Raw genomic sequence first — 22,239 nt, 5'->3', positions numbered from 1 at the left:
TTTTTTAATCTTTTTTCCCCTTCCCTACTGCCACAGAATATTGTTCTGTTTTTATTTCTACATTTCCAAAGTCTCGTGGTACTACCAAAGATTGCACCAATTGAGGTGCACAGCTGATTGAGTAGCAAGTGGTGCTTTCATAGACACCACTGATTACAGATCTGCTTGGCCTTCTCCATGCATATATATATTTATTACACTAAGAAATCTTAGTTGCATTTTATCAGCTTATATTTTGCTATCATGGAAATGCTTCTTTACCTTTTATATTATTCACTGTATTACAGTATGCTATTTCATCCTGTGTGACTGTCACACTTATGGAAGTTTAGCAGATGACTCTGATCCCTGACAAAGGTAAATGGTTAATTTTGCAATTTTGTCACTTCATGGGAAAACATGGAACTTCCGTTAAAACACCATGTCAGTTAGGGAACATACTTGTTTCTGTTGAACACAACTTCAGGAAATAACACATAACATTGACTGATTTGCAATTATGACAACCACATTTTGCCTTGAACTTAAATAATAATTGATAGGACATTCAACACTGCATTCACGTGTAGCTGTAATAAGATACTTGGGAATCAGATGAGAAATTCATGCTTATATTTTGTTTTTGCCTCATCAGTCATTAATTGCTAATATTTGATTTTTCCGTTTATACAGTTGGCTTCAATATTAGTCAATATCGCTAGAGACAGTACATTTACTTTATCCTCATTAAAACTAATGGCTTTTGAAGTCCAGGAAATGTTAAGTGTGTACATCCATTCATCACATTTTGACATGTAAATGAATCACTTGAAAATTCATGTTTCTGCTACTGGCTCGCTGTCCCATAAATACCTTCATGTTTATTATTCTGCTGAACTGTACATCTTTCCATCATAGTAGTGTGTTCCACTGCATACAGGGCTTAAAGGAAATTGATCAAATATCTTAATAGTTGCTTCATATATTTATCCAAGCCGAAAAGTAAAGGTAAAGACAGATGACTGTAATTTTTACTGTGCTCCAGCCTGGCTCAGAAAGAACTACCAGCCTGAACTTCTAGTTAATAATTCATGTAATAATTTTGTTCTTATGAGTAAGAGTCATTCTCGAAATGCAGTTCCTTTCCTGATTTTCTTCATTTATCTCAGAACTCTAAAATATATGAAGCTGCAAATAGATTTACATAAGGATTGCTGTCTCTTTGTGTGGACCAGCACTCACTCCACAGGTGTAAACTCCATGCCAACAGGACAAGAACAAGTTCTGGCATGAAGACACAGCTCATGAACTCATTCAGTAACTACTCCAGCATAGCTCCTTGAATCCTGGTTGTATTCAGCTGTCTTAATATGCATGGGGTGCACATAAAAGTCTTGATTCTCTAAGGAGTAGGTATGAAATGCAAATGCAATCTTTAGTCATGCTATTTGGTTTGAAGCACCAAGCAACACAAAGCTGGACAAGAATACTAAAATTATAAACTGAAGAACTTTATAGAAGAGTAACGTTAGTTTAAAGAAAAATAATTTTTATTTTAACAACTGTTATATGAAGTTGAACAACTTTTGTAAGTATGAAAAATATAAAAAGTATTATTAGTAGTTTAAAATATTTTGTGAAAGAAAAGTTTTAATAAGTTTGTTAAAAATTTTAAGCTGCATTTTATGTTAAGCAAATTTATGGTGATTGTAGTAATTGTGGTAAAAATTTTAAGAAGTAAAAATTTGTAATAAAAAGCTTATTAACCCCTCATTAAGAAGGACCTTTTTATTTTTATAAGTATAACACCATAATTTAAAGTGACATTGTGGTAAACAAATAAAGCAAACAGTTATTATTGGCAGGGCATTAGTGACGAAGAGTGGAATAGAAAAATTTTGAAAACAAAAGAATAAAACACTGTAATAACACAACAAAAGTAACAAACAAAAAGTAATTGATTTTGTTAATTAATTTTGTTATTTTAACTTCTTATAGGCCAAGCCAAGAGTTCCATAGAAGGCTGCATGTTGGATTATCCCAATCACCCCAACCACTAGAATACCTTTGAGACCATTAAGAAAATAAAGAGACCCCAATCTCCTGAAAATACCAGCTGCTGTCGAGAAGAAACCTATACCCTGTTGCTTCCTGCAAAGAAGCAGACAGAGCGAATGACAGAGTGGTAAGAAAGTGGAGAAATAATGTGGGTATCCCCTAAGAAAACCTTTGGATAGGTCTCAGCGTAGGAGTGAAGTGTGGTGTTTGTGTATGGAAATCCACATCAGCCTTTCCAATAGACTCTTGCCAGGTGGAAAAATTAAGATTGGGTGATAATTAATGTTACAAAAAAACCTCCCAGTTTTTCAATTCCACTTTGTCAGCTAATTCCCAAATCAGTATGTTCTTTTGAATTTTAAAAAGCTCATTTTTTTTGTCCTAACTTTTAAAAGCATAACAAAAATAATAATAAGTAACATTATTAAAGAACGTACTGAAAGCAAATGGTGTTCTGTTTCTCAAAGAGTCTTTTGACAATGTTGTCAGTTGTGTTACCTTTAAGTGTGTAACCTTTGTCAAAAATAGACTTAATGGTTACTGTGCTTGGAATGAAGTTTTACTTCCCCTTTAAGTGTTTCCTCCCAAAAGGGGAGGGGGTGAAGCTTTGTTTTAAGTTAAAGAAATAATGATTGAATTTAACAAGTAAATTTTTGATAAAGAGAGAAAATGGGGGATTGTAATAGATAAATGATCAATATAAAATTTCCTTGTTAAATTGAGTTAATGATTTGATATAAAGTTTTTGTATTAGTTTTAATAAAGCAAAGTTTGTCATGTCATTGGGACTGTGCTCATCGCTTTGAGGAACTTGCAAGGCTTAAACCACAGAATGGACTGTTTCTAGCATATTGTGTAATGCTTGGTATAGGCATATAATACATATGATCCATGCATGAGAAGAAGAGCCTGAAGACCACCCTAAGACCACTGTATGTCCAATCAAAAGAAAGCAACCCCCAGCAACAGAGCCAAACCTACGCAGAGGTGAATATCACAAGCTATCACGAGCCTGATGAGATGAAGATCAGAAGCCATCACAAGCCAAGGCTGGGAGGGACTAATTAAAAATAGAGACTAAGACATTATCACTAATAGAAAAACTTAAGCTAAAAAGAGGAACCATCATAGTCTATAAAAACCAAGCCTATAACCTGTATCCTTTGCGAGCTAGCTGGGAGCACTAGGCTCTCCAGCTAGTTGCCCAGGGCATTTCCTAGGATGTCCTGTTTGCTTATTTGTCTAATAGTTGCTGCGGTGAATTATTTGTCTATTGTTGCTGCAATAAATTACTAAAAATTAAGTTTTGAGTATTGGCCTCAATAATTTGGTCATTTTTACCTATAACACTTTTACCCTCAAAATATACACTCTATTTGTAATAACCGTATTTACATCTCTAGATAGTGAATATGATAAAAGTACTTGCAGTTTTCTTAGTTAAGTGGTCTTCAAACTTTTCTGAAGTATTTGATGTAGCTACAGCTGAAATCCTAATTAGATTGAGCAAACGAAAAAGGAGGAGCCAATCTATGTCAATGGAGCAGTGCCCCTAGGCCTGCATATTTTACCAGGTTTGTGAAACTTTAATGCCAAATTTTCAAGAAAAACAGAGGAACATGCAGGCAGCAATAAAAGCTAAAACAGGGGGAAAAAAAGTTGGAAAAGTATCTGGAAAAGACAATATCAACCCTCAAAGACTTCAATGAAGAGTTATACACAGAAAATGTATCTGAGAATATGACAACATTCTTCTGCTTCCAGAATTTTACAAAGCACAGCTTTGATGGCCACAACAGCCATATGCAGACATGCAAGGCAATGCATCCCTCTGTAATGCCAGAAAGAAGTATCTGGGAACAGGACTCTGTGCTTTGCAGCAGCATTGAGATGCTGCAACTGGAAACTGTGCTGTGCCCTTATTCCATTAAAAAAAAAGGTTATGAGAATTTGTAAACCCTGAAAAAGTACAATTTGTGCTTTCTGTAAATAGTTTACAGGACATAGAAAGGCAAGATTCTATAACACATTTTACGTATATACACGTAATATTTATATAACATCAGGTAACAGCAACTGGAACGAACTGCAGTGGTTTGGGTTCCATTTTTTTTAATAGGCAGTCGAAAGGAAAGTCCTGGCCGGGCACGGGAAGCGGGCGGGGACCGCGCTGGGACCGGGCCGGGACAGCACAGCGACAGCGCAGGGACAGCACAGGGACACGGTAGGGACACAGCAAGGACACACAGGGCCCGCGCAGGGATAGCACAGGGACATGGCCGGGACACGGCAGAGACACACAGGGACACACACAGGCACCGCGAAAGGCCAGCACACGAACAGCGCAGGGCTAGCACAGGGACACACGGGGACTGCGCAGGAGCAGCGCCACCCCCGCCGGGCCGTGGGGCGGTGCCAGAGCCCAGACCGCCGTGCCGGGAGCGCTTCCGGCCGTGCGCGGACTGTGCTGCCGCCGCCGTGGGGCTGCGGCGGGGAGAGCCGGCCCGGAGCGCCATGGGCCTCTCCGGCAGGGCGGCCGCGGCGGCGTGGTGGGCCCGGCTGCGGAGCCCCTGCCCTGCCGCCGCCCCGCTCTGCCCTCCGCCCTGGCTGCCCGCGGCGTGCGAGCGGCCCTACAGCTCCCGCGGCAAGGTGCGTCCGCAGGGCCGCCCGGACGGACGGACGGACGGACGGAGGGAGGGACGGAGGGAAGAGAGAGATGGGGCGCGGGGCGCGGTTTCTCCCGAAGTTTTCCTGCGGCGGCCCTGCATGTGGTGCGCGGCCTTTCCAAGGCAGCCCCTGTTGATAACGAGGTGTTGGAAAGATAAAGTACTTGGTTAGAATTGCCTTGTTAAGGTTTAGGCCTTGATATGTTTCAATGATCTCAGATCTACGGGGAGGTTAAGAGTTTGGGGAGAAGGTTGAACCACTGATGATACAGCACAAACAATGTTGAATTTATGCGGCCCATTCTGCAGAACTCCCAAGATGAGGAAGAAACCGTTCATAGAGCCAGCACGGCACCTGTGCTGGGTGGAAGGTAATTCTGGCAGGGGAGAGATCACGATCGGCAACTCGTGACCACCCATGCATGAAAGCCACCGACGCAAGTGAAAGACTGAGCTTGGGCACTGACTATCATAAAGAAGTGAGACAATCATTTAACCAATAGAAGATAGAATACTAATAAGACAACTGTGAAACTTGTTGTCAGTTGAACATTAATGCCTTTGTTTGCCAAAATGTATAGATAGTATTAAGTTTTGATAGTTGGTGTGCTGGCTTTGTGGATTTGCCACCCAGTGCCCTTTTCTGTGCAGAACTGTAAATAAATACCTGGACTCTGCGTGTGCATCGGCCTCTTGCACACGGAGTGAAAGAACCTGTTTTGGGACAGCAGTGTCATCCTGAAGTCGGTATTTCCTGCTGCAGAGGCTTTGTGTCCTCGTGGCTGGAGCAGTACTTGCCATTCCACCAGCGAGGGACACGGCGGCCAACGCTGCCGAGTGCTTTGTACTGATGCTGGCAAAGAATGCTGGGCTCCCTTCTTCCCTGCATGGCCCAGAGCTGTGTGCCGAGCCTGCACTGGAGAGATGAGCTTTGCTTGTTCCTAAAAGTGGTGACCAGGGTTTTTCAGTAAAGTTACTGATGCTGAAAGCTTTGAAAGGTAAAGGATCCCCTTCAAACTGTCTTGTTACTAGGAATGAGCAGGAATAACATGAAAGTTTTAGTTGGTGTTGGACTTTCCTACGTGTGAACCAAAAAAGTCACGCTGTTTTTCTGCAATTTTAAATTTAGCCAAGGTAAGTGTTAAATAGCTTCATTTTCCACAGTTTGCTTGTTCCTTACAATAAGGTTACCTGCTTCCTGAACCGCTGCTAGGTAATGGTGCTGTATTTGTATCATGCTTGTGAGGAACAATGTCCGTAATGTTCCAGATTCCTTAATCCTTAGGTTTAGTAGTTTAACAAGTGTGAAACTTTAAAACAAATTTTTCTAGATCCCTGTGTACATAAGAACATACTACATTTCACATACTTCCTGATTATTCAGAGTGATAAATAAATATGTATGTCTATATGACTTAAGTGAAATGCTGACATTTTAAACAATGGTGACAAATTTTTGTATCTGTATTCAACCTGTGCCTCTTCTAGAGAAGAGTTAATTCTTTTTTTAAAGGCCAGATCATACTGTACACAAAAACTGTAATCATGATTTATGAAAATAAATTTCTGTTTTTTTTCAGGAAAAATTAGATATGTCAATATACCCTGTTGAAAGCATTAGAAACTTTAGTATTATAGCTCACGTAGATCATGGCAAAAGTACACTGGCAGACAGATTGTTGGAAATCACAGGTAGGTGTTCTCATATTATGCTGCCTTTTCTTGATATAGAAGGCAATGTCTAAGTTTCTGTAACTTTGATTATTACCAAAATTTCTAATGTCTTTGCTCTTCTAGTGCCAGGTTGCTTATGCTTTTAGGCTCTCAGTTGTGTAGTGTTACAGATGTGATGGAGTTTGTGGTTGAGATCTGCCTACGTGTAGGGGTAAGGAAGTGTGTAATTCACTCAGGGAAGTACATATTTTGAAAAGAGACTGAAAAGATGTGTACTTCTCTCTTCAAGGTGTTACTCCTGTCATTCCAACCAGTTGCCCATTAAATCAGTACACAGCAAGTTTATGATGATTGCTGTCAGTGATTGAAGTGGACTGGGAAGGGGTGGGACTGTCATGACCTAGGAGGTCTGGACTGTAGTTTTCAAACATACTGAAACAGCAAGGGACTTAAGCTGCTTGTACCAAGATGAAAGTAATGGTGTGTCCTGTTCTGAGCAAACCATAACTGCCTTCCATGGTCCTGGAGTTCACTGGTACTGCAGCTGATATGATGCTGCATTGTAAGTTTTAGTAAAGCACAGCCCTGTGTTGATTTAGATTCAATGTGTACAATGGCTGCCAGTAATTGGGTGTAAATTGCAGGGATTCTCAGCTGCTTCTGAGACTTGCTTTTTATTCACTGGCAGGGTTGGTGAAGTTGCATTACTTTCATCTTCAGAGTCATTTATTTTGACTTCATCAGAGTGCTTTTTAGACTTTAGTGTTTTTACTTCTCTGTTATTGTTGAGGATAAGGAAAACTCCCCTTTTAAAAGAAAAGGGAGGAATGGAAGTGCTAACGGATATTCATAATTTTAAATGACTTTGAAACTAGACTTTCCTTGGAAGAGGGAGACAAAGGTTGCCTTGGAGAGTTCTCTAAGGTAGGCTGTAAAGCAATTACTCTATCTTCTGAAAGGATACTAATTTCACAGCAGAGCTTAAATTAGCTACTCAGAAATATTCTTTGGAAGTGTCTTGCCTTTCTCATTTAAGGAGTGAACAAAACCAAAATCTAAGAGAGAAGCTTTTGATCAAAGTTCTTTTTGATGATTACCTCCCATATATCACTATGAGCATTTTACCTCATACCTGTGATAGAATGGCATTTTGAATTCAGGTCTGTCAATCTCTATGATAATCCTCTTCTTGCACTTGAGAGTGGTGCTGGTTGGAGCTGAGTGCCATGGGGCTGCTCTCCAGTGATAGGAGGTAAAGGTTCGTTAAATGCCAAAACTATTTAGCACTGAATGGAATTTTTGCTTCTTAATCTCTGATTTAGACTTAGATGTTGTTATGTATCCTGCTTTTTCAAGACAGTATGTTATATAACTTACTATGTAAAATTTATTTAGCAAATAAAAAGACCAGAATCATAGTTTTATTTTTGATTAAAATAAAGCGTGTTTAGCTAATCACTTGGAAAAGCTTCATTTGCAGCTGCAAGCCTTAAGTTATCTTGGTTAATGGCATTTTCAAGATTTAAAGCTTTTTTTTTCTTTTTTTGTAGGAACAATTTCTAAAACTGACCATAATAAACAAGTGCTGGATAAACTGCAAGTGGAACGTGAAAGAGGAATTACGGTTAAAGCACAATCTGCATCTCTCTTTTACAATCACCAAGGCGTAAACTACCTCTTGAATCTTATTGACACGCCAGTAAGTTAAATATAAACAGTGTTGAAATCACACAGAGCTAAATGTCTTAAAAGTAGGAGATTTCTGGCTTCTTCTGTTTATTCAGTTCCGTTCTTTTTTTTTGTAAGAATGTCAACGTACATAATACAGATGAAAACACAGTACAAAAATCTTCGCAAAAGACTCTAGAAATACCTATAATTGTGAACATTTGTTTCCTTCACAGGGTCACGTAGATTTCAGCTATGAAGTATCACGGTCCCTATCTGCCTGCCAAGGTGTCATACTTGTAGTGGATGCAAATGAGGTGGAGTTCTTACTTCTTGTTTTCTGTTTAGAATTTCAGTATTTCCTTAAGCAAGCTAGAGAGAAGATTAGGTGGTGGGTTTTTTTAGTTTTTCCACCATTGTTTTTGCCACTCATCTATCTTCGTGAAAGTATTATGTTGCTGAAGAAGAGTAATGGGAGTTTAGAGACGAACACTTGTATTGACAGATACCACAGTTCCATGACATAGCAATAACAGCACAGGATTAGTGAAGAATGAGATCCTGTTTTCTGGAGAGTGTGAACCTTGGAAATAGTAGTGTGGAGAACTTCTAGCTATTGTAGTAACACCCATTTGAGTACCTTCATTTAACAGACTAGAATATGAGGATTATGGAATCATGATTTTAAATATGGGCACATTTATCATCAAGGTACTTGGTGAAAATTTTCTCTGTGGCATATTATGATTATATTGTACAAGGATCAACTGAATGCTACTGTTTCCTCTGTTAAATGAAAAAATGCAAGTCCAACTAACTTTCAATGATTATGAACACGCTCCTTCCTAGCTTGATAGGCAACTGGACTTTTTAAGTAAGCTTCAGTAATAAATACATTCCCTAAATGTATTGATGTTTTTATACTTTATTTATTTTTTTATGTCGCATTTAAATATTATGTGATTATTTGGTATTCTATATTTGTCTTTCAGTCAGAATGCTTACAAACTCAGAATGCAGTCAGAATGCTTACAAACTCAACTTTTTAATTACATTTTTTAATAAGTATTCTTTGTTGCTTCTTTATGTTGCCTAAAAAGTTAGGCCCATATATCCATAGTGATTATCTCCATATAAGTAATTGTCCATTTGATTTGTTCTGAATAAAGAAAAGACAGCAAGTGGTTTCTTTTTTCCTCCTTTTCTTCCCCCACATCCCTGCTGCTTGCTCTGGTCCAGTTGTGATCTTACTTTCATTAGCATCTTTGTCTCTTTGTTTTCCCTTGTCTGGTACTTGGGTCTGGAAAGGAATCTTCCTTTTCTTCTAATCAGAACTGTTGTTTTGCCATCCTTTTGAAAGAAATGTGAAATACACACTTCATAATTTTTTTGTTTAATGAAAGTAAGTGTAAGGTAAATTGAAGGTATGTTCCTGCCCTGTGGAGTAACTAGTCTTATCACCATGATAAACATCCCTTTTGCTTTGTCAAAGTCCCTTTGTAAATAGTTTATTGAGAAAAAAGAAATCTATTCTTTGAGGTACCTGTAAATAGTTTATTGAGAAAAAAGAAATCTATTCTTTGAGGTACCTGTAAATAGTTTATTGAGAAAAAAGAAATCTATTCTTTGAGGTACCTGTTACTTATTTCTAAATAGCCAAGATCATAACATACACAAAAATATGTACTTGTTGCATAATGTATGCACAGTACTGTGTGATCTATAAAGAATTCCACAAAAGTGGTCACACATCCAGTATTGCTAGTTTGTCTATTTACATTGAGATTATGAGAAGTTAGAAAAGTTGTTTTTTTCCTCAGCAATTGTGTATAATCAGTCACCTTTTACTTTTTTTCCATCACCCAAATGAAAGAGGGGATAGAATAGCAACATAATTCTTAATTGTGTAGTATGCCTAAAAACCCCAAACATTCACACTCCAAAACTTGGAAATTTTCTGTGTTCAACTTTTATATTTCTTATTTTCTAGGGTATTCAGGCTCAGACGGTGGCAAACTTCTATCTTGCTTTTGAAGCACAGCTTTCAATAATTCCTGTCATAAATAAGGTAATAAAAGTTTTAGACTTTCCTATTAAATAGTTGAGTTGTTTAAATGTGTAGAAGACTGATAAGAAATGCATCCTCAAATAGAAGTATATAATTAAAAAAATGTTATTTATTATATTTTATCTCTTTGTATATTGTATTAATAGAATATAATAAGAATTTTCTGTATTTGCTATTTGTTTAAAATTCCATAGTAATTGCTGGGATGTTAAGTTTTAATTTGATAAAATACTTAAAGGTATTTAAAAAATTTAGCACTTAAGGATATGGCTTTTGGTGGGCTTTGCAGTGCCAGGTTTTTGGTTGGAATTGATGATGTTAAAAGTCCATTTATACTCAGGAGGCTACATGAGTAGCAGCTCAATATTTAAAAAGTGTAGTCTTCAAAGTGTAGTTTTAAATGAAATCCAAGTGTTATATTTTATATAATTTTGAGGACTGTATTATTGAAATCACAGCTTGTGTTACTTGCTCAGCTTATGCTAATTGCTTTTTGTACATGTATATTGTACACTTAATGTATATTGTATACTTAATGTATAATGTATATTGTATACTTAATGTTTGATCTTATAAGTAGTGTAAGTAGCACTTTGCAATTTCAACAGTTTGTAAACGAAAGATTTTTACCAACTCTTGGACAATGATGTAGGCAAAAGCCTAAAATAACCAGAAGTAGACTAGTTACAGGGAGAACCCTTCCTGAAGTTTAGGAAGAAAGACTTTCTAAAATTAATCTTGACAGTTTCCTGAAGACAGCCAGTATTTACTCATGAATACATAAAGGTTGTACTTTTGGAAACTACAGTGCTGGATCATGTGATAGAGTAGTTTCTTGTGTATTTAGCAGTTTGTTGTTTTTCAGATTGACTTAAAGCATGCAGACCCTGAAAGAGTTGAAAAACAAATTGAGAAGCTGTTTGATATCCCTACAGATGAATGCATAAGGGTAAGATCTCTTAAATTTTACAACATGGCTGATAGTATAACAGTATCTACTTTGTAGCTAATGAATGACATGTACATGTAGTAAATCAAGAGTGTGCCATCTGTCTGCATGTCCTCGTCTGACAGATGAATTTTTTTAAAGTTTGTCTCCTGTAAAAGAAGAGTGGAGAAAATACTTTTCAGTTAAAAATTCTAGTATGTTTTGATGAATGGCATCAGAGATTTTACATTATTTCTTTGTCAATCCATAAATGGTTTTCATTTCTATCATAACAATAATTGCCAGTCACAAGAGAGAACATTTAACAGCGTAATTTATAATAAAAGAAGCATTTCATAGTAATAGCATTCTAAAGTGTCTTTCTGAGTACTTTTATGGATTGTATTATCTGTGGCCGCCAAAACTGTCCGAGTAAACATGACACTATTTAGTAGTTATTGAGTGTAGACCATGTCTTACAAAATTGTTGTTCAATTTGTTTTAGATTTCAGCTAAAAAAGGAACAAATGTTGAAAAAGTTCTTCAAAAGGTCATTGAGAAGATCCCACCGTAAGTCTGTATTTAATTATCTATCTAATCTTGTAGGGTTAATTAGGAAACCATGAGTTGGATTTATTTGGTACTGGTATTAGTTTTATGCTTCATATGATTCTGATTTAAGGAAAATACTTTATAGAAACATGTGAGAGAAATCTACTGTTTGAGCTGGCTAAGTCAGTTTTAAACGTCAAATGAGAAAAAATGGCATTTCAGATTTGAGATGCCTTTTCAAAAATGAATGTGAATATCACCAGAGAAGACTTCTTTATTCTGAAGAAGTGGGAAAGGAAAATTAATTTAGTCTGAAGTGAAAGATGAGAGATGAGCCACTAAAGGTGATACTGGCATTTTATAGATTCCATGAAACTCAGTGTTAGTGGATATATGCTGTTACACTTTTGAATATTGCATTGTTAAAAGGATAAAGGTAATTTAAATCTGGTGTGTTTAGAGTTTCATATCTTGAACCCAACCTTTAAACTAGACTTATGCAAACTTGATGATGAAGCTGCTAAAATACAGTTCCGTTTCAGTCATTCTTTTTTTCTGCAATTAATAATTTTAATCTTCATGCTACTTAATTATTGTAGTTAAACCGCAATGAAAATCCAGCATTAGGTTTCAATGAAAGGTGGCCAAATCAGTGTTTCATCATGTACTCTCTGGTACATGTTTACTGAAATATTCTTGGTAGTTTTATCAAAATTAATATGAATATGGCCAACTCAAGGCAGGGTTTAAACTGAAGGACTTCGGGTGCAAGGATCCAAAGTAGCAACGCTTACATCATTGCAACCACCTGGGAATAAGCCAAGCCAACCAGAGCAGTGACAAATGTTGCTTACTTCCTTACCTGCCTCCCAAGATAGAAACAGAAGACCAGCTACCTTGAGTGTACATATACCAATATGTGCAGCCATATGAATGCATTATTTAGGTTATTTAAGCAAGCTTCTGGTCAGCAGAAGCCAGTTCTTATGTGTGACTTTAACTACTCAGACATTTGTTGGAAGAACAGTGCAGCAGCTCATACGTCATCCATCAAGTTCTGGAGTGTGTAAAGGACTGCTTCCTCATACAAATGTCAGATTTTCCAGCCAGGAATGAGGCTTGCTACTCACAAACCAAGAAAACTTGCTTTCTAATACCTCATTTAGGGATAGCCTCGATCACAATGATAGCAGTGATCACAGTATTTTGGAGTTCAGGATTCTGCCAAGTATGCTAAAGATTAGTCCTGAGACAACTGTTTTGGATTTTAAAAAAGCATACTTCAACTCACAGCTCAGTTGGGAGCAATTCTTAGGGAATCTTCCATGGAGGATAAAGGAGTTAGTGAACGTCAAGGTTTTTTGGGAATGATCTGCTGGAGCACAAAAGCAGTAAGGGAAGGCAAGGGAAGTAGGCAGAGGAAGAGACCCCTTTGCCTGAATGTCAGGCTTCTGAGTCTGCTCAAAACCAAAAAAGAAGTGTACCAGGGATGGAAGAGTACAAGGGCATTGCCAGAGTATGCAGAGATGCAGTTAGAAAAGCAAAAGCTCATCGTGTACTGAAATTGGCCAGTGTCAAAAAATGCAAGAAAGGGTTCCTAAGGTATGTAAAGAACAAGCACAAACTGGCTTGCAGTTAAACAGGAGAGGTGAATTGGTCACAAGCAAGGCTGAAAAGCAGAGGTACTGAATATTTGCTTCGCCTTGGTCTTTACCAGTACTGTTGAGCTTCAGGCCTTGGGAGAAAAAATTCAGGTTGATGCACAAAAGCTGTCTGTGTGATGGGTGGGGAACTGGCTGACCTGCACTCCCAGAGGGTGATGGTAAATAGCTCTTTTTCAAACTGGCAGCCTTTCACGAGTAGGGTCTCCTGGGGCCCAATGCTGTTTCCTTTTGTCATAAGTGATCTGGAAATGGGATATGCACCCTGGTGAAGTTTGCTGATGATACCAAAGCAAGTGGGGAAGCGGACACTTCAGAAAGGGAGAGCAATTCTGCAAGAAGACCTGGATAGGTTGGAAAAGGGGGCTAACAAGAACCTTATGAAATTCAGTGAAGACAAATGTAAGGCCTTGCATCTGGGAAAATGTAATTCAGGGGTGCAGCATGGGCTGGGATCTGACTGGCTGGGGAGCAGCTCTGTGGAAAGGGGCCTAGGGGTCCTTGTGGATAACAAGATCAATATTAGTGATATACAAAGATGGATAAAGAAATTACTATCCCACTCTACCCAGCACTGGTCATGCCAAACCTGGAATAATGTGTTCAGCTTTGGCCTCCGCTGTCCTAAAAAAATGTGGACAGGCTAGTGGAGAGGGTCCACAGAAGAGCTACAAAGATGATCAAAGGACTGGGCAGCATGCCCAGTAAGAAAGCGCTAGGCTTGTTTGGCCTTGAGAAAAAAAGCCTTAAGGGAGACCTTATTGCCATATTCTGATATTTAAACAGTAGCTACAAAGAGGATGGAGGTTCCATTTTTACAAGGAAGTCACATGGAGAAGATGAGAGATAATGGGTGTTAAGTTAGTCCTGGGGAGATTTCAGTTGGACATAGAAGGAAAATTTTTCACAGTAAGAACTGGGCCACTGGAATAACATCCCCAGAAAAGTGGGGAGAATTCCCCAGTGTTGGAAATTCTTCAGATTAGTCTGGACAGGGAGCTGAGCCGTTGCATCTAGACCATGCTTTTGCCAAGAAAGGTTGGACCATGTCATCCTTGAGATTTCTTAAAACCTGGTATACTATGATTCTGTGAAAGTTTTTGGGGTGGGCGTGCTTGCTCAATTAGTCTTGAATGAAAACACAATGCATTGGGGGTTTTTTAATTGTTTTGTTGGTGGTGGTTTTTTTGTTTGTTTTTTTTTTGTGACAGACCCCAATGTAATACTGCTGATCCATTGAAAGCCTTAGTATTTGACTCCACCTTTGACCACTACCGAGGTGTCATAGCTAACGTTGCGCTTTTTGGTGGGGAGATTGCAAAAGGGAATAAAATTGTGTCTGCACACACAAAGAAAAGATACGAAGTTAATGAAGTTGGAATTCTGACTCCAGATGAACAGCCAATACATAAGCTGTAAGTAAAGATTTCTTAAAATGGAACAAATCATAAATTAGTGTAAGCTACAAAATCTGCATATCTGTTTGATTTTTGCTTTGAGTGGTAATAACTAGGAGATGTCTAGGTTTTTTGTTCTTGTTTTTTGTGGTGGTTTTTTATCATTATTATTTGTCATTTAATGCTGTCAATCTTTTTCATTTTGGACATGCTGAGGCAGAAGGGTTTGGGGACTGCTTTTTGGGCATTACATTGGGGGAGGAAGGTATTCAATCACCTGTAGTATGTGGAACATCTGGACAGCTACTTTTTTTAAGACTAGCATTTGATATTCTTATTCAGCTGTCCAATTTATTTCTAGGAGCTGCCTTGTTTGAGAGTGGAAGGGAATGGGGCTTCATCTTAGTTATTGCTGCAGCATATTTTGAGGGTGGAAAACTTAAAATCCATGAACACAACAGCTTCCAGAAACTGGCTTCTCATGGCAGGAGTGGGAAGAAAATCAGGTACTTAGAATTAGTGAAGACGTTTTACCAGTTTGCATCCAAATATGTGTTAATTACTACTGGGGGGTTCTCAGTGAGACGGCATTGCTGTGTCTGGCAGGTTGAACTCAGCCAGCACCAAAGCACCCAACCACCCATCTGCTTACTCCCGCAACCCAAGTGGGATGGGGCACAGAACTGGAGGAACAAAAGTGAGGACAAACTCATGGATTGAGATAAAGACAGTTTAATAAGTAAAGGAAAAAGGAAAGAAATAAAAACAAGTGATGGAAAGGCAATCAGTTACACACCACCTCCCACAAGCAGACCAATGCCCTGCTAGTCTGCAATCAATGGCCATCTCAGAAAGACTACACTTCTTTTTTATTGCAAGCATCATGTTACATGGCATGGAATATAACCTACGCCTTTGGCCAGTTTGGGTCTGCTGTCCTGGCTCTGTCATCTCCCAGTCTCTTTCCTGCTCACAGCCTATTTGCTTGGGGAGGGACATAGTGAAAAACAGAGGGGGCCTTCCTGCTGTGCAAGCATTATTGGGCAATAGCTAAAACATTGGTATGTTGTCAACACTGTTTAGTCACAAATCCCAAACACAGCATCATACAGGGCTGCTCTAAAGATAGTTAACTCCATCCTACCCAAAACCAGTACACTGTGTTTTACTTGTTACCTACTATGGGTTCCCCTCCGATTAGCATTATATGCTGATGGAAGATGTTTATCTCCTTTCTTCCTCTTAGTGTGAGAAACTTGCTGTGGTGGCAGCTGGGAACTATTCTGGCTTCTCTTATCTTAGAACGAGCTTCTCAAGGGTCTAGCCCTCTTTTAAACTGAGAGTAATACAGAATTCAAAATCCAGGGCCATAAATATACTGTTCATCTGTAACAGAAATAGAACTACGTGAGAAAGTTAACAACTCAGAGGTAAAACAACTGAAATCTGGCTTCTTCTGGACTATGGATATGGGCTTTTAGGGGGGTGATTTATTTGGATTTCTGACTGTGCTAAATCAAGTTAGAAAATAGTGGAAATACTACTAATGCCAAGAAGCATGTCCATGTAACAACAATTTTATTTAGATATGCAGGACAGGTGGGCTACCTGATTGCTGGAATGAAAGAAGTAACGGAAGCCCAAATAGGAGACACACTGTTTTTGTATAAACAGCCAGTGGAGCCTTTGCCTGGCTTTAAGTCAGCGAAACCAATGGTTTTTGCAGGTGAGAAGTAAACCAATATAAAGGGGAACTACTTTTTTCCTAATAACAAGAGTAAGAGAGCTGTTAGAGCTTTTAAAGGAATAGACGTGTATATTAAGAGTTGTGAGGGTTAGAATTTTAGCAAAGAGGGGTGTCATTTATGTAGCTTTGTGTAATTTTCCCTGTGACTTAACAGATAGGATTAATCATAGTTGCTGACTGGTTTTATATGAATACAAGGCTAACATGTATTTTGGCCATGATTATTGTTTCTAATGCCAGTAAACTCTTAATAACTGAAAAAGAAGAGTTGAGACTTACAGAAATAAAAACAAAAACTGATTTTTGGGGATTTCTTCATATCGATAATCAGGTTTCCATAATTACTGTGGTGTGGGGTTTTTTTTCTTTTAAAACTTTGCACCTGTTTCATTTTTATTAAACATGGCGAACTGCCAGAGCTAATACTCAGAATGGTTCTGTAAAATATTTTGACTTTTTAAGCTTGAATGCTTACGTTGAGCTGTTGACCCAGTTTCAGTAACTACTACAAATGCTATAGAAGGTAGCTTTAGAAAGAAAATATTCTGTAATAATTTTCCAGACTTGTGAAGCAACATTTAAAACCTCAATTGAACTGTCTCATTGAGATAAGGCAGACTGTCAGTGAATGTAGAAAAGTGTAGTCTTTAAAATGTGTTTTTAATGTGCACATATGTTGCTTCTTGGTCTAATCTACATTTTCTGAAGATACAGTGATGTGAAAAGTGGTACAGTACAACCTGTTTTGGGCAGTAATTGTACAAACATTTTTATTAATTTCAAAAAATACAGAAATGTTTGCAACTTTTAAATGGCTTTTTTATTTTCCATTCAGTCTTATCTTTGAAGAAACATCTCATTGAAATCTGTCCACTTTTTCATGTATGCTTAAGCTATGTGTTTACACTGCAGCCTTGCAAAATAGTGGTTATACTCTATTGTGAATGTTCTACTGCTATGAAGAATTAGATGAGTACAGTGATCCTTCCAGTATGATTTAAATTTAATTCTGTGGTGATCTAAAACTTGATTATATTTTGGCTAATTCTTTGGAGGAAAAAGAATCCTTATATTGTTTTTCACCTTGAAAAGCAATTGGAACAGAAACTAAGCTATTTCTGATTTTTATTACTGTGTTTACTTAAGAGTCACATTTGAAAGCTAAGTATGCTCTAGATAAAGCTCTCTATCACATCACTTCTATCTAATACATTTTGACAGGAATGTATCCTGTAGATCAAACAGAATATAATAATCTGAAAAGTGCTTTGGAAAGGCTGACATTGAATGACTCCAGTGTAACTGTTCATCGTGACAGCAGTCTTGCCTTAGGAGCTGGATGGAGGTGAGGCTTTAAACTGCTTTCATTTTTGGAATTATTCATAAATCGAGAATGTATGTTAAGTCAACTGAAGGCAGAATTAAAATTAATTCAAACTTAGGAGCTTTAATTCAAATCAGTGATAGCTAAAGATCAAAAGCATTCGATTTTCTTATATTCTCTGTTTGCACAGAGTGTGAAATTTGTTGTGATAGAGTTTATGTTCTCCAAGACTCATATTCAACTGTAGGCTTATTTGGTTGTTTGGAGGCCATTTGCTATGCTTACAGTTGCCTGACTAGCAGTGTAAACATCCTGGAGAGTGAAAAAGACCACTCTGAAATTCTATGGGATATACAAATACTTTTACCAACAGTATGTTTATTTTCCAGATTAGGTTTCCTTGGTCTTCTCCATATGGAAGTTTTTAATCAACGTTTGGAACAAGAGTATAATATGTCTGTTATTTTGACTGCACCAACAGTTCCATATAAAGCTGTTCTTTCCTCAGCAAAGTTGATAAAGGTATGTTAAATTAATTACAAATTTATGTAAAGAGCAGCTTAAAAGCCTCCTATAATAAACATCTACAGTCTCTTTTTATATGTAGGCTAGTGCTGTATTTCATAGGAAATATTAGAACACCGGTATTTAACTCAGCTTTTTAAATTTTTTTTTAAGAATGTTAACTGTTTTTCCCCCTTACACTTCAAGCACTCTCTTTTTATGTCTTACACTTGTCCTTGAAAATGGGAACATAGGACACGTATCTTGGTGTATTCTTTTAAGTGCATACTGAGTGGACTGTGTTAACATCAGGTGAAATAATTTCCAGGCATTATCAGTCAGAAAATGTGAATGTTTTTAGGAATAGCTTGTAATCCTACTGTGGAATGGCTGGGTCTTGGCAACTTAGTAACTCAGAGGATAAGGATGCAGTAAGAAGGAAGACCCCCACTTTACAGGTGAAAGACAGACCTGCAAAGATGGATTGAAAGGCTTTCTGTATTTCTGTCATTTCCCAAGAAAAAAGCAAATCCTGTAATATTTTTGTATAATAATAGTTAAGGATATGCTGAGAAGAGACTTGTATATGTTATGTAGAAATGTCTTCTAAAATCAGCCTTGTTCTAAACTTGAGTTGCACAACACACAAATGTTTTCACTCAATTGAAACATTTTTATCTCATTTTTTTGAGTGCTGTATTTATCTCCTTTGCTATTCAGTCTGTTTACTTGTAAAATTACACCTAGCTGGTTTGTTCGTTTGCTTCCAGGAGCATGGAAAAGATGAGATTACTATTATTAATCCTGCTCAGTTTCCTGATAAATTTTCAGTAGCAGAGTATTTGGAGCCAACTGTTCTTGGTACTATTGTAACCCCTCATGAATATATTGGAAAAATAATTGCTTTGTGTCAGGTTAGTACATAGTTTGTTTTGTCTTTTGCATTTTTAAGCTCTTCACATCATACTTAAAGTGAAAATACTAGATAGTATGATAGTAGATACTAGTCCTTAAATAGTGTCTTTGAGAGTAACTATAAAATACTTTCGAAAATAAAAAAAACCCTTTTTATTTGTAAAATTCTGAACTATAAAATTAATATATTGAAAGTTAGTCATGAAGCTCAGTGACAATAAAGTACTTGGTCTGTACCAAACTAATTCTGTTCTCTGGAAAGAATGGAATCTGCAGCAGGGGAATAAGATATGTTGGTTTTTTAGAAGTATGTTCATGAAAATACAGCTTCTGTCAACACTTTACTGTGTGTTCATGGATTTTTTCGGTATTTCCCTGACATAAATTTATGATAGGGATCACCAAACACATTTCCCCAAGCGTATTTGGAATACTTGGAATTGAAAATGTTCTAAGAACACCCTCCTGGGAGGAAAGAAGATGAGCCTGCAAGTCCTACCATGTAATACTCCAATGTGTGTGAAAAATCTAATTTCAGTGAGACTTTATGGACAAATAATTGGATCTTTAAAAGGCATCAGGAAGCAGAAGTCGTTAAGGATTTCAGAAATTCTGCAATTAGAGAGGATAGGCTTGAATTGTATATCCAGTTAAGTTACAACCACTTATTTTATTATAGTGCTGCAATTTGTCTTGGGAGTTCAGTGAACTAGAAGTAAGAAGGTTCCTCTGAGGCTTGACATACAGGAGTTCTCTTGTGTAGCTGGATAGCTGTTCATTTTAATTTGCTTTGTATTTTTTTGTAGAAAATTTCTGTCAGGGGGAACTGAAACAATTTTTATTTGTCTAGGATCGTAGGGCAGTCCAGAAGGATATGTTGTACATTGATGAAAACAGGGTTATGCTAAAATACCTCTTTCCACTGAATGAAATTGTGTTGGATTTTTATGATGCTCTTAAGACTCTGTCTTCTGGCTATGCAAGGTAACTACCTCTCCTCCCACTTCCTCCCTGAAGGTGGGTGTGGTGAAGAGAGATCTGAGGAACAGCTATGAAAGGGCACAAGTGAGGAATATTCCTTTATGATGGTGCTGCAAATCTAGTCTCTCTTCACCTTTAATGGATTAGATTCACTGTGAAAATGGATGGAAATAAGTCAGCAAAACATTAAAAGGGCACCACTAATTAATAGCCATTGTCTTTGGCAGTGTGTGTATTTTTCAAGTGTACCCTTTGGAGTGGAACTGGCTCATCTATGTGAGTGAGGTCGGGGTGGTCCTTACTTGTCTGAAGTATGTAGGCCTAATTACATTATTCATTTTATAAACATGAAAACAAGTTTTATTGAAGAACTGAATTTACTTTGAGTTTGTGTTTTCTTAAATTTGCCTTATAAATGTAAGTAAGACATGTTTTGCCCAGGTTTGTAATATTTGCAGTAGAAGCATAAGCAAAAGTGGAGAGGCAAGGCAGAATAAACAGGGTTGGAGACTTTTGACTTTTTTCTCTGGATCTAGCTTCCCAACTACCTAACACTCAAACTGTTTATCAAGAAGCCATCTCATTAACAGAATTATGCTAGGTTTTCTTTGATTCAGGTGTGATTGCAAACAATGTTGCATTATCTTATTATTTTTATTTCCTAATTGACACCTTAATATAGCTTGTGTATTTAATGCTCTCAATAATTACACTTCTGTTTTGTAATCTGTTCACATGGCTATTGTTTATTAAGCCAACTAAGACAGAAGTGCTTTGAAATAATCTCAAAGGATTTTCCCCTCTTTGAGATTTGACCAAATTATAATGGTATTGTTGATCCTCCACATTTATATTTACACACAAGATCTATCTATCTATCTATCTATCTATCTATCTATCTATCTATCTATCTATCTATCTATCTATCTATCTATCTATCTATCCATCCATCCATCTATCCAGTCTATCTAATATATCTATCTGTCATCTATCCGTCCATCCATCCATCCCTCCCTCCATCCATCCCTCTCTATCCTGCCTACATTACCTCTATATCTCTTGTATTTTCAGAATTTTTGCAAACTGACAGCAAGTCCCATGCCTACTAAAGGAGGAATATGGTGGAAATTAAGTGGAAAACTTACTTGTCAGAGAATAATAGGGATCATATAAATGAGAAGATAAAAGAAAGTAATCAAGGATTAGTGTTTGATTCCTGTGACACTCAGAACATTTACTGTTCAAAAATTGGGTTGGAGGGTTCTATTTCCTAGGGCTTAAAGGCACTTCCAGCTGATAGAAAATAATGTTTCAATAGACTTTTGAAGAGACTGGATTAAGCATGTAGATTTCTGATTGACTTACCTTGCTCAGTAGATTGGAAAGACATGTAGAAGTCAGAATGACATGTGCTGCTGCATTGGAGGGCACATTACGTGGAGTGCATTTCTAGTCTGGTCTTGGATTAGGCAGATGTACTGAGAGACTATCAAAAGCCATACTCCCATTTGGTTAAAAAGTACAAGTGTTTTATTAAGAATTGTGTCTGTAATTTAAATTTAATGGAACAAAGAATGCCAAATACAATTTTTACAATATCATTACTAACTTCTGAACTGCTTTCTTTTTAGTTTTGATTATGAAGATGCAGGATACCAAGCAGCAGACTTGATCAAAATGGATATTCTTCTAAATGGAAATCCAGTTGAAGAACTGTCTACTATCATACACAAGTAGGTTGACTGGATTCTTTATTCCAAAGAAATAAGACTTCCTATTAATTTCATTGAAAACATTGACTGATAAAAGGACTTGATGATCTTAAGGGACTTTTCTGACCTAACCAAATGTGTTACTCTAAATGATTCTAGGTATAGGTATTAGTCTTATATATATGACAAATGTGTATGACCATTGAGGATTTTGCCACATCACCACTTTTATCACCAATGAAAAGGAGAGGCATTTTGTAATAGGAAAATTAGGGAATACATACCATAATTAACAATTTTCTGTTTCTTTCTCAATTTAAGTGCTGGATATCATATTTTTGTGGTTAATGCAGGGCAAAGAGATAAAGGAAATGCAAAATGCAAATCTTCTAAGGGGGTGGAAAA

At 37.3% G+C, this 22,239-nt stretch overlaps 2 protein-coding genes across 5 annotated transcripts in view; one reads left to right on the top strand and one right to left on the bottom strand.

The window, feature by feature from the left end:
- Positions 1-2,525, bottom strand: part of YIPF7 (Yip1 domain family member 7) — a 29,846-nt gene extending 27,321 nt beyond the window's left edge. Inside the window, exon 1 of the mRNA XM_071555201.1 lies at positions 2,475-2,525. The gene's annotated coding sequence lies outside the window, so the exon portion shown is untranslated. The remainder of the gene's footprint in view (positions 1-2,474) is intronic.
- A 1,924-nt stretch (positions 2,526-4,449) lies between these two features.
- GUF1 (GTP binding elongation factor GUF1) overlaps positions 4,450-22,239 on the top strand; it is a 24,495-nt gene continuing 6,705 nt past the window's right edge. Inside the window, exons 1-15 of one of the 4 annotated variants that reach the window (XM_071556555.1) lie at positions 4,614-4,686; positions 5,013-5,182; positions 6,284-6,395; positions 7,928-8,076; positions 8,282-8,362; positions 10,036-10,113; positions 10,979-11,062; positions 11,547-11,611; positions 14,466-14,669; positions 16,238-16,377; positions 17,620-17,743; positions 18,112-18,244; positions 18,997-19,140; positions 19,992-20,125; positions 21,754-21,855. In XM_071556555.1, coding sequence (XP_071412656.1) covers positions 5,126-5,182; positions 6,284-6,395; positions 7,928-8,076; positions 8,282-8,362; positions 10,036-10,113; positions 10,979-11,062; positions 11,547-11,611; positions 14,466-14,669; positions 16,238-16,377; positions 17,620-17,743; positions 18,112-18,244; positions 18,997-19,140; positions 19,992-20,125; positions 21,754-21,855 — 1,607 coding nt within the window. In that variant the 5' untranslated portion in view covers positions 4,614-4,686; positions 5,013-5,125. Of the gene's footprint in view, positions 4,687-5,012; positions 5,183-6,283; positions 6,396-7,927; positions 8,077-8,281; positions 8,363-10,035; positions 10,114-10,978; positions 11,063-11,546; positions 11,612-14,465; positions 14,670-15,028; positions 15,158-16,237; positions 16,378-17,619; positions 17,744-18,111; positions 18,245-18,996; positions 19,141-19,991; positions 20,126-21,753; positions 21,856-22,239 lie in introns of those variants that run through there. The other 3 variants (XM_071556556.1, XM_071556557.1, XM_071556558.1) reach the window with 3 other exon arrangements.

Source organism: Pithys albifrons, chromosome 5, assembly GCF_047495875.1.
Source record: "Pithys albifrons albifrons isolate INPA30051 chromosome 5, PitAlb_v1, whole genome shotgun sequence".
NCBI lineage: Eukaryota > Metazoa > Chordata > Aves > Passeriformes > Thamnophilidae > Pithys > Pithys albifrons.
The sequence above is the reverse complement of the archived record's forward strand: the minus strand, read 5'-3'. Positions and strand labels throughout refer to the sequence as shown.